The sequence below is a fragment of the Taudactylus pleione genome, unplaced genomic scaffold, assembly GCF_031769625.1.
Source record: "Taudactylus pleione unplaced genomic scaffold, aTauple2 ptg000287l, whole genome shotgun sequence".
In the NCBI taxonomy this organism is placed as follows: domain Eukaryota; kingdom Metazoa; phylum Chordata; class Amphibia; order Anura; family Myobatrachidae; genus Taudactylus; species Taudactylus pleione.
This window is the reverse complement of record NW_028284689.1, coordinates 292,501-305,126: the sequence shown is the minus strand read 5'-3', so window position 1 is coordinate 305,126 and position 12,626 is coordinate 292,501. Positions and strand designations below refer to the sequence as shown.

Genomic DNA, 12,626 nt, shown 5'->3' with positions numbered 1-12,626 from the left:
AGCAGGCCAGCAATGCACGCTACCGGTCACCTGGCTTTTCTGGCTGGATTAGTATAGTGCTCTGCAATGCCAGCGTGACATCTTTATGTGGTACTTCCAGCTATATAACAATACAAGATTATAGGCCTAGATATGGGCTAAAACTACTAACAGAAAAAAACAGAGAAAAAAAACAAACAGAGAAAAAAAACAAACAGAGAAAAAAAACAAACAGAGAAGAACAAACAGAAAACAAACAGAAAATAACAAACAAACAGAAAACAAACAGAAAAAACCTGGCCGGCAAACGAGACACTAGCTACAGTATGCAGTACTATGTCCATGATTATGGCATCTAGTTCATGCATAACTCGGATACTATTTATCCCATCATAGCAGTGATACAATGAACAATAAGGCTCTTCCATGTTTGTCACCATTTATTGTATTCTCAGAGTCCAGAATTCGACGGTAAGGAGGGAGCAATCCTGCAGCAAAACTGAAATTATACGGAGAGGGGGGACACACTTTTCTATTTTACAGGCTTAATTTTAAAACGTACCTGCCTTTCCACATAGAGAGAGTACAGGGATTCAAGTATGCTGTGGAGGGCAGTAATACAAAAAGGTTTCATAAAAAACAAAGCAAGAGAAGAAAAAACAAACAAAATCCCCTCCCCCCCTATGCCAGACTCCCCGATACCGTTCACTTTGGTAAGGCTAAATAATGGGTGTGAACTGACATCTGTCGTACAAGGTGTAAAGCCCCCTTCCCCAACATGGGCAGGAGGAGAGGGTGTCAAGGAGGGGTGGTAACCTGGCAGGCCGATTACTCCCCAACTATCAAGAAAGCCAGCAATTAAAAACAAATTTCCAGTGCAGTCATTCAAAAGGAAAACACATAATGCAATCTCTATGCACATGAACTTCTCAAAGAAAAAAAAACAACCCATGCCGGCCTGTATAAAACATCGTTTATCGTGTCTTTAAACTTAAAAGAAAATATATATATTTCTGATTCCCCCCCCCCTCCTATATTTCTGATTTTTTTTCCTTCCTATAAAAACATGCTCCACGAATCACATTTAGCCAGAGGATGCCGCGGCCCCTGGTCAGGACGTCAGGGGGCGTATATCGCACTTGGGTGCACAGCTTGGGGCGGCAGGGGAGATTTCAATTCGTTATAGTCTTTCAAAACTGGCGTACATCCTTGATGATGGATGCTGGTATCCTGGCAGGGAGGAAGGGAAGGAAACAGGAAAAAGTAGCAGCAGAAATAAAAAAAAATTCAGAAAGTAAAAAACTGGTGTAAGTGATACAATGATGCAGTTGGCTTGTCACTGGCTCGTAGCGATAGCTCGCTGTCGCCTGTCCACCTTTTATTCACACACTGAGAAGGGTCTCTGCTGTCTGTACTGTAACGCTGGCCCTTATTAAGAAAATATAATCCCCTTTGCTTCTGTCGGGTGAGCTCGTCAATGCTTGTGATATTTAAATATATGTACAGGGCTCCATCTCTTGTGGTTGCGGGCAGCCGCCGGTAAGACAAACCTCTCAGCGATGTGTCATCGCGTCATTGGTCAGAATTGTGCTTCTCCCTCATCCATGCATGGATCCTCTCCTTCAGTTCTGGCACTACGAGGAAAATATAAATAAAAACAATATATGGTCATAGAGGTTAGGGACTGGCTTGCAGTCTCCTTGGTAACAGGTTATGTTTTCCGGTCTGAAAACATCTCATATATCCGCAGGTGCCAGTCACTAAGGAGGGAGCAGTAGGATAATACTGAACATGGCATTTTAGCTTTTTATACAATATATAATTATTTTTATTATAGCATCTTTCATTTCCCTGTTACAGCCTGCACAAATGATATAACTCCCGGCAAGGCAGCATGACGAATCTGTACAATACTGTATAAATGGCTTTTATTCCTAATTTACCAGATGTGACATGTTCTTGTGGGAGAGATGTGTCTGCTTATACACAAATACATCATATGTGTATCAATGCTAAACTACCTCTGGTATAAATGGTTCTCTCTCTATGGAAAGGGCAACGAGAGTTGTATGTACAGTTTGTATAGCTAAGCACTGTGTATTACAACCCACAGAAATGTACTCATTATAAGCTTCCATGAAAATCACTACAACAAACACGACCAGTCACGTGGGTGCTGATGGTTTCTCGTTTACCCCCAGTATTATTCCCAGACGAGCCAAGCTAATAACTGCATTTGTGACGTGAATAAGACATTTCCTGTCATTAGGCCGTGACGGTCTTGTTGTAAGAGGATCACAGGCCAACAAATGAGAAATATTTACATGAGAGCTCTAGGGGAAGAGAAAGCTATAATGGGGAAGAGAAGACAAACAATGACATGGCTTCAGGAGTTCTTACTAGCATTATCACACAAACAAGGTAATGTCCTCTAACCAGAATAGTTATATGTGTTTAATTAAACAAAGAGAAAATTAAAGACAGAGGGCCTGATTCAGAGGCACTCGCAAAAAGCGAGCGCTCGCTCTGCATCAGGGCGGGCGCTTGTTTTTTTTAGTTGCGGCCTCTTGGCAGCTAGCATAGCTGTGGCTTACCACCCTCAGCTATTGCGAGCGGCCATGATGATTGTCGCAATGGTCAAAGACCATCGGGCTTGCAACGAGACCCTTGTGGTAGGGTCTCGTGGCGGCAAGCCCCAGAGAGCTTCTGGCTCAAATAGAGCCGGAAGCTCTCTCACTGACATCACTGGTGATGTCAGTGGGGCCACTCACAAACAACAGGCGTTCGCATGGGAATGCCTCACTTTGTGAAGCCACCCCCCGCCACGCCTACAAAATGGGGTGAGCTGTCGATCAACATCGACAGCCGCCCCTTTTGTAGTGAGTCACGGAGCGAGCACTTTTTGCGCTTGCGTGCGCACTGGGCCACCATCGACCAGCTTGCGAGCGGGTCTGAGTCAGGCCCAGAGTCCTTAATTCAAGACTAATTCTGGCCATGAATATAGGTTTGGCTTCCCAGTATGAGCTCTGTGATCTGTACCTGGCTCCAGCATGTTCTCCGTTAGTGTTTGTCTGTTAAATGGATCTGTGGAGGAATTCAGGAGGTGCCTCAGAATGATGGATCTGTCCATGATTGTTCCAGACGGCAGCCTCACTGGCTCAGACATCAGGGTGTCCATTAGCGGATCTGGAGGCGACAAGGATCCCCGTTACTGAGGTCGGTGCATATAAGGAGAGAGTCGGCATGTAAAGGATACATACCTTTATGGCGTCGGCCTAGCTTTTTGTGGAAGATTACAATTCAAAAGATGACATGAATCACTCAGCTCCCATTGTATAGTATGACAGAGGCCCAGCTAGTCCTAGATAACAGCAGCAGGAAGCTAATGCAAGCAGGGGTGTACCAGGCACTTCAAGGACCCTTTATGGGCCTGCACACAGCAAAGATCACAGAGAGCGATGGATAAAATACCCCACTCATCGTATGGTACACTAACTGCTGCCCGAGGTTTCGCCCACAAGGAAATCTCTTCTGCCAACTTCTTTTTATTTTAGGTGTTTTAGTTGTATTGCTTTGCAGCACTATACAGACTGGCGGCAGCAGCAGCACCTTCACCCACCTCTCACCTATGTCACTGTGTGCCCTGTGCACAGACTGCAATGTAACCTCTCCTATTCACCCACCACTCACACCTATGTCACTGTGTGCCCTGTGCACAGACTGCTATGTAACCTCCTATTCACCCACCACTCACACCAATGTCACTGTGTGCCCTGTGCACAGACTGCTATGTAACCTATCATATTCACCCACCACTCACACCAATGTCACTGTGTGCCCTGTACACAGGCTGCTATGTAACCTCTCCTATTCACCCACCACTCACACCTATGTCACTGTGTGCCCTGTGCACAGACTGCTATGTAACCTCCTATTCACCCACCACTCACACCTATGTCACTGTGTGCCCTGTGCACAGACTGCAATGTAACCTCTCCTATTCACCCACCACTCACACCAATGTCATTGTGTGCCCTGTGCACAGACTGCTATGTAAGCTCTCCTATTCACCCACCACTCACACATATGTCAGTGTGCCCTGTGCACAGACTGCTATGTTACCTCTCCTATTCACCCACCACTCACACCAATGTCACTGTGTGCCCTGTGCACATGCTGCTATGTAACCCATCCTATTCACCCACCATTCATACCAATGTCACTGTGTGCCCTGTGCACAGACTCCTATGTAACCTCTCCTATTCACCCACCACTCACACCAATGTCATTGTGTGCCCTGTGCACAGACTGCTATGTAAGCTCTCCTATTCACCCACCACTCACACCAATGTCACTGTGTGCCCTGTGCACAGACTGCTATGTAACCTCTCCTATTCACCCACCACTCACACCAATGTCACTGTGTGCCCTGTGCACAGACTGCTATGTAACCTCTCCTATTCACCCACCACTCACACCAATGTCACTGTGTGCTCTGTGCACAGACTGCTATGTAACCTCTCCTATACACCCACCACTCACACCTATGTCACTGTGTGCCCTGTGCACAGACTGCTATGTAACCTATCCTATTCACCCACCTCACACCAATGTCACTGTGTGCCCTGTGCACAGACTGCTATGTAACCTCTCCTATTCACCCACCTCTCACACCAATGTCACTGTGTGCACTGTGCACAGACTGCTATGTAACCACTCCTATTCACCCACCACTCACACCAATGTCACTGTGTGCCCTGTGCATAGACTGCTATGTAACCTCTCCTATTCACCCACCACTCACACCAATGTCACTGTGTGCCCTGTGCACAGACTGCTATGCAACCTCTCCTATTCACCCACCACTCACACCAATGTCACTGTGTGCTCTGTGCACAGACTGCTATGTAACCTCTCCTATACACCCACCACTCACACCTATGTCACTGTGTGCCCTGTGCAGACTGCTATGTAACCTATCCTATTCATGTGACTGTGGGTCCAAAGTATCTCTCCCCCCAGCTCTTACCGGCCGTGAGAATGGGGCCACACCTATCTCACCAATGTCACTGTGTGCCCTGTGCACAGACTATGTAGCCCAAAGTATCCCTCCCCCCCTCGGAATTGGTATGTAATCCCCCGGGAGCCCTAAAACCTAACCCTCCCCCCACGTGGCTGTCGGCGCCCGGCTTACCTTCGTTCGGTACGCCGGGCGTCTGGCTCCCGATGTAGGTTTAATGACAGGCGTCGGGATTTCAACGCCTGTCATTAGTGCCTTGCCGGGATTAGACAGTCGGGAAGCCGGCGGTCGGGATTTCGTCCGTCGGCTTCCTCTCCCTACGTGGTGCCACACCTCTCTTACATTGTTGATGTAAAAAGAAATGTGCTTTTGTTATTGCTCAGCTTAAACTGGAGGGATGGAGATGAGACAAAGTGCAGGTTATCTCTAGGAGTTTCCACTACACAGTGATGCCGTTTTCATGGAAATCAGGTCACTAGTTTTTGCACCAACTTGGAATAAACAGACAAAACGTTCTTATTATATTAATATAGATTATTCTCATCATATGATAGATACATTTTCTCCGTTTGTGCAATTTAAAATGCTGACTACCCTGAAAAGATCTGGAGCCAGGTCTGCATCATGCACTATTCACCAGAGAGGGCGCTCAACTCCAGTCCTCAGGGACCACCAGCAGGGTATGAGGTGTGGATTTCTTTAATCATGCACAGGTGAGGTAATCCATGTTGCTGGGACAGAATAATCCCACAGACAGCAAACATGACCTGTTGGGGTACTTGAGGGGTGAGAAGCAGTGATTCAGGAGGACAGATAGGCTTAAAATACCTCTGAACTCGTCTGGTGCATCACTGTAATCTATCTCTGCCCGAGCGTTCCGCGCCACGATCTCCTCTACCTTCTCCGCCAGGAGCTTGAACTTCTCAATGGCGATGGTGGACTTAATCCCGGCTTTCTTCATCTTGGAAATGACCTCTTCAAACAGATCCTTGCTGTAGGATCTCTGAGGAAAGAAAGAAAATCAGTAACCTAAAGAGGGTTTCCCGTGTTAAATAACCTCTGTACTACAGTGCCTCCAGTGTACAGTGCCTCCAGTATTATACTTTGGGGTGAGGGTGACACGGTGCAGCTCTCGTCTAGCACCTGCAAAATTATATACTGCCAAAGGAATCGGTATGAAATACCGCCGGCCGCATGGTTCGATTCCCGGCAGCGGCAGGCCGACAAAAGCAGAGTTCCCGGCAGCGGAAGCCCGACAGCGCTGGAAATACCGATCGTCGCTAAAGTAATTATAAACTAACCTAACCCCCTAACTCTAACCCTCCTTAGGGGTGCCTAACCCCAACCTCCCCTCCAAGTGCCTAAACCTAACCCCCCCCTTCCCCGCTGCCTAAACCTAAGTCCCCCGGGACGGTGCCTAACCCTAACTCTCCCTCCCCCTAGCCTAACCCTAACCCTCCCGTTGGGGTACCTAAGCCTAAGTCCCCCCCGGGAGTGCCTAACCCTACCCCTCCCTCCCCCTAACCCTCCCGGGGGGGTGCCTAACACTAAGTCCCCCCCGGGTGCCCTAAACCTAACCCTCCCCCCCGCGGCGCCCGGCATCCCTTCGATCAGGATGCCGGGCGCCTGTCTCCCGGCATAGGGGAAGTGACAGGCGTCTAGATATAGACGCCCGGCATTTCACCCTCGCCGGGATATGACAGTCAGGTAGCCGGTTTCCCGATTGTATACCCTGCCAGCACCTACGGTGTGCATGTAGACATTTATCACAACCACGATTATAGATAAATCATAGGTATATCAATTATATTTATTGCAGTATAGTTCCAGCAGAGGACGTTCACCATACAGACCTGGTCGTCCGCTATGGCCTTTGCAAACCGGGCACAGTCTAAATGCAGGTAAATATCTGTGAGCTGATCCAAAAGCTTCTTCGGTTCAAACCCGTACTTCTCTGGGTTCTCCACCTTCAGGTCCCGGCACTTCGGCCCGCACAACTGCTGCAGGTTGAAATTGAGCATAGCAGCTAATCGGGGGCCCAGCTCCTGCACAAGGGGAAAACAGACAACGCATTGGCGCAATGATGAGCAGATCCTATTGGGGACGTCACTGGACCACTGCAGCGCCCAACACTCACCGGTCTCAGGAACGGCTTCTGCACTTGCTTGGTGAGAATGTGGAACATGTCAACAGTTTCTGTCGCCAACGCCAGATAGGAACGGGAGACACGCTCATCTTGCGCCAGCTGGGACTGCCGTGTTTGCTGCTGATCCTTCAAAAGAAAGACATGTGAGACATGCAAGTCATAGAATTGTACAGCCCGTATTAATGATGACCAGACCGCCCTCCACAAACAGTCTGAGCACAACGAGTATTCAGGTACAAGCGAGCTGCCCTCAGCAGGGCACTATGTCTGCCATTAGTGGGAGACCGTGGTGCCAGTAAAGCCTAAAAAAACAGGATCCCACTGAAAATTAGTAACAGGAACAGATCTCTATATGGATATTTGCAATTTCTGCCAAAAACTAGAAAACAAACAAAAAAAAAAAAATAAGAATCCAAAAATAGGGACAATGACGATCAGGATAGTTTGAGCATATGGGTCAAATGACTTTGTAACCATAACTACTACTATATCCGCTGCCTAAAGAATAGCACGTGGAGCTAGTGGCATTGGATTGAGATCTGACTCAGTAAATATTGCAACCAATCAGATATTACTTATTTCATCAAATTAGTGGGCGCTCTGGGGACACCGCCCATGGGCGCTCTGGGGACACCGCCCATGGGCGCTCTGGGGACACCGCCCATGGGCGCTCTGGGGACACCGCCCATGGGCGCTCTGGGGACACCGCCCATGGGCGCTCTGGGGACACCGCCCATGGGCGCTCTGGGGACACCGCCCATGGGCGCTCTGGGGACACCGCCCATGGGCGCTCTGGGGACACCGCCCATGGGCGCTCTGGGGACACCTTGGGTGAACCTTTAAAGTAACAAGCAGCGTTTATTCTGTGGCCGACCATCTCTAGCAGGACACAGTTATAAAGATGATAATGTGAAGTATGAAAGTTACAATGTACTCCTATCCCTTAGCAGTCCCCTAACCACCAGCAATTAAATGACACGATGCACCGGAGGGTCCTCACGTGGGCTGAGCCACAATGGAGTAAGAATGCAGGTGATCGATTCACCAGGAAGCAGTGAGATCGCCGAGGCACAAAGTTACTAAGCAACATGGCGGCTGCATAATGGCGAATATGGACAATATGGGTGAAGAGCTCTAACCCGAGGCAGCTGATCCCAATGTTCCTTGTTCCTCATCTCCTCCTGCATCTCATGGATGCGTTTCAGGGACTCCAGGCTCTCGTCCAGTAGGAACGTGGTGTCATTAATCAGCATGTTTATGTAGCGTACAAACTGCTTCCCCGAGCTGTAAAGACAAACATGTCAATATCAATGTGAGCAGAACCCATCGCACAAACGTAAATGACACGCAGGGCCAAATGTAATGGGGTGAGAGTCCTCACACTTCCTAAACTCGCCCAGTGTCATAGAGTCAGAGAATAAAGCAACAGAGCAAACGCGCATGTTTATCAGACTCACAACTCTTATTCAGATGTTTTCCCATTTTGAAGATAAAACTGGACCAATGTGAGAGGTTACTGCTAAACTCTCACATTTACTACACCCACACCCTATTACATTTGGCCCCAGAGTCAATTAGATACATGTAAAATAATGTATAAAGTTATGTAGTGTAACTAAGCAAATGATTCCTTACATATAACTTTGTGGTCAATGCATCCAGAACAAGCTGGGTAACAGTGAGAAACCTATTTCTGTCGCTGGTCTATACAGGGAGGCTTCTAGTAAGTGGAGCAATCACCTGCGCACAGAGCAGGCGGCTGAATTATACCCATGAGAATGGCGATAAAGTGCGTCCCTGGGCGAATGCACTGTGTGCAGGTTACAGCGCCACGACTGAGAAGAGGACATATGTTGTATCTAGTACAAGAATTATAAAGTGTTGCCAATTTCATTATTTTTTTCCTTCGTGTCCACAGCGCCGATAGCGCTACGAGGCTTGTATAAAATACTACTATATTTTGGTTGCATAGGAGGAGAGGGGTTTGATTCTAGATCGCGGTTTGCGCACAACGCCACTCACTTGAATTCTTCCATAAATGTGCCGTGATGAGCCGGATTCTGCCAAAGGCTTTTGAAGATGGTACTTATGTGGTAGCGAATGGTGAACTTGTCATAGAACTCGCTGGTAGCGCCAGTGTGCTCAACATCTGAGAAGAGAAGGAAAGATATCACTCACGTAGCAGAGTCTGTTCTAGGTCGCTCAGAGGCTCGGGCCACATACAGCTACGGATGAGCTACCGGCTGGGGGGAACCAGGGAAAATCAGACTTTGCTCAGGCCAGAAAAGCAGAACTAATGGGAGGAATCACCCCTGCAGGAGACATGAAAGGGTCGGCCACACCAGGTCATGGCACAGGCCACATACAGCTACGGATGAGCTGCCGGCTGGGGGAAACCAGGGAAAATCAGACTTTGCTCAGGCCAGAAAAGCAGAACTAATGGGAGGAATCACCCCTGCAGGAGACATGAAAGGGGCGGCCACACCAGGTCATGGCACAGGCCACATACAGCTACGGATGAGCTGCCGGCTGGGGGAAACCAGGGAAAATCAGACTTTGCTCAGGCCAGAAAAGCAGAACTAATGGGAGGAATCACCCCTGCAGGAGACATGAAAGGGTCGGCCACACCAGGTCATGGCACAGGCCACATACAGCTACGGATGAGCTGCCGGCTGGGGGAAACCAGGGAAAATCAGACTTTGCTCAGGCCAGAAAAGCAGAACTAATGGGAGGAATCACCCCTGCAGGAGACATGAAAGGGGCGGCCACACCAGGTCATGGCACAGGCCACATACAGCTACGGATGAGCTGCCGGCTGGGGGAAACCAGGGAAAATCAGAATTTGCTCAGGCCAGAAAAGCAGAACTAATGGGAGGAATCACCCCTGCAGGAGGCACGAAAGGGTCGGCCACACCAGGTCATGGCACACACACATACAGAGCTCTCATTCTTACACATGAAAAGCCCCAGCTCATTCATTAAGTAGGTTTAAAGGTATCTCCACCAGTTATCTACAGAAGACTATAGAAAAGCCTCTTCATCACCTCCTGTGACTTATAAGAAATACTCTTCAAACAATAAAACATCTTGGGGCATGGTGGGACGGGAGTGGGCAGGACTGACATCGTTCAGCACGTGGCATTAAACTACTGGGTCCGTGGTCAGAACCGGAGGCTGAACAACCAGAGGCAGCACAAAGGGTCATCACAATTACGTAAAAATCTCATTATACATAAGAATATACCGCACATTACAAATGACTGACTGCATAAACCTCACTGTTGGGAAAGGTGTATATGAGAAATCAGCATGTTAATGCAAAGGGAGTAACAATGCTGGACATCCCCCTTTACAGAGATTGAGGGGAAAAAAGAAAAGACGATAAATCGTAGATCACGCGCTGGAATGTGAAGAGTTGGAATAAGCCTGGTAACTTCAGGCACTGAACCGATAATGAAGTATATCTTACATAGGTCACCAGGGGCACTAAGGCGGTTGTAATTACTCCCCCCCCCCCAAAAAAAAAAACATAAAAAAAATTGTCGATTTTTCCTCTCCTACTGAACCACTTGCCTGGTGGGGTCACTTCACCATGTGCGACTACGCCAGGCTGTGCGTTACCTGACATGGTTGGAAACGATATGTCCAGTCAGAAGCGCACACTGGGCAGGTACCGGAAGATAATCTCCCAGCAGCCGCCACTAGCAGAGGGACCTCCCGATCCATCTACATCTCTACACCCTCCCCCAGTGACTGCTGTGCTGCCGATCACCGTTGATTGGTCAGCAGGGCAGAGAGGAGCAGCCGCTGGGGAAATGTCATGTTGCGATGTTCTGATCATCGATAGTCTGATATATCACTGACTGATATGTTATTATTGCTAACATTGTATAAAAAAAAAAAAAAAAGTTATAAATAGATGTTCTTGACCAAATTCAAATCGTAAAAAAGCCCGACCATTTCTGAGCCAGTTAAATGGTGAAATAAGTCCATAGCATTGCAAAAAAAGGTTTTTAAAAATTTTTGTGAAAAAAAAAATAGTAAACAGCCCAGGGGGAGTATTTAGAGGGATCTCTAATGTGACATGGGTGTCTTCATATTCATATTTATATGACCTTCCCTGCCATTCTGTTTATATTCTATTCTATGATTATATTAGAATCTATTTATACTAAATTTGTCTACTTTGCTAATGTTTCTCTAAATCTATAAAAAAAAATTGTAGAAATATTGTAATGGCAAATGTTAGTTTTCAGTCAGGAATAACAAATAATTTCTGGAGATAATTGGTTTGTATTTGATTTTATTCCTGAATTGTATGATTAATTTTACATTTTGCCGTTCAATAAACAGATTTCATAAAAAAAAAAAAAAAAATGCCCAGGGGTGTCTAGTACCCAGAATCCATGTGTCCCCTTCCTAACATTAACTCCCACCCCATCCAATTGCAAAAGATCCCTCGGTACCATGGCCTGCACTGTCCTAGTGTATATGGGTGAATACTGAAGGTCCCCCACCCCAATAGCAATAGAACCTCCAGTGACATTAAATACCCCTGTGGGGAATTAATCCCCCTCCTCCTCCCCTCCATTACAGAGCTTAGAGATTGGCAACAATACCCACTTTCCTGTCCGGCGCACACTCTCCAGGATGCCGGTCACATACCATTCTGAAGGCGAAAAACCAGCAGTGATGTCAGCAGTCAGAAAGCGCTAAATCACTGCTGGGGGCCGGACCTGCAGCATGAGATCAGATCTATACACCCCCCGGGGAAAGGAAGAGCACAACGCAGTCACAGAAGGCCTTTCTGGCTGTGTCCCATGTGACTGCCCCAGGTAATTATTATATTCCCAGTTGCTGGTTTCCTAAACTTGGACAAGAACAACTCCTGGCCGATGAGCAGAACAGACCGGTCTTTCCTTACCTGTGTAGAATTTCATCAGGGAGGGCACGAGGAGTTTGGTTGACAATGGGTGGCCTTCAATCATTTCAAAGAACTTCTGAGTGCGGTGCTGGATGGCGGGATTCGTTACAAACATAACCTCCACCAGCTTGGCCACAAGGTAAGGATTCCGGATATAGTTCTGGTTGCATAGCAGCACCACCAAGAACGTTGCAACATCCTGTGTGCAGGACTCGAAAAGAACCTGAGGAGCGTATCTATAGAAGGAGGACAAGACAAGACGTCTATAAACACACAACACTCCGGTACAGGCCGGACGCAACAAAGATCAAGGCTTTCAAAGAGGAGCGGTTCAGACTCTGGCTAAATCAGATCAATCTAAAGTTTTACATATAGAAGTGGAGTGGAGACTCGCTCTGATTGGCCACAAATTGCCTGTGGTTATATAATCTGAAATTGGCAGAAAATTGTCACTTGCATACACAGATTACCATAATTTATATATATGGCGGCAAAGTTCCTGTAGTTCTGTAGGGAAATGACAAAATAACATACAAATAATACAATAAGAGGGGTGT

At 47.5% G+C, this 12,626-nt stretch overlaps 1 protein-coding gene across 2 annotated transcripts in view; it reads right to left on the bottom strand.

Annotated features, from left to right (window-relative positions):
* Window positions 1–401: 401 nt before the first annotated feature.
* UBE4B (ubiquitination factor E4B) overlaps window positions 402–12,626 on the bottom strand; it is a 91,571-nt gene continuing 79,346 nt past the window's right edge. For both annotated transcript variants that reach the window (XM_088482415.1, XM_088482416.1), the window contains 8 exons: window positions 12,070–12,305; window positions 9,168–9,294; window positions 8,285–8,429; window positions 7,137–7,271; window positions 6,853–7,044; window positions 5,828–6,002; window positions 3,019–3,165; window positions 402–1,613 (listed from right to left, as the gene is read on the bottom strand). In XM_088482415.1, the coding sequence (XP_088338541.1) occupies window positions 1,552–1,613; window positions 3,019–3,165; window positions 5,828–6,002; window positions 6,853–7,044; window positions 7,137–7,271; window positions 8,285–8,429; window positions 9,168–9,294; window positions 12,070–12,305 (1,219 nt within the window). In that variant the 3' untranslated portion in view covers window positions 402–1,551. The remainder of the gene's footprint in view (window positions 1,614–3,018; window positions 3,166–5,827; window positions 6,003–6,852; window positions 7,045–7,136; window positions 7,272–8,284; window positions 8,430–9,167; window positions 9,295–12,069; window positions 12,306–12,626) is intronic.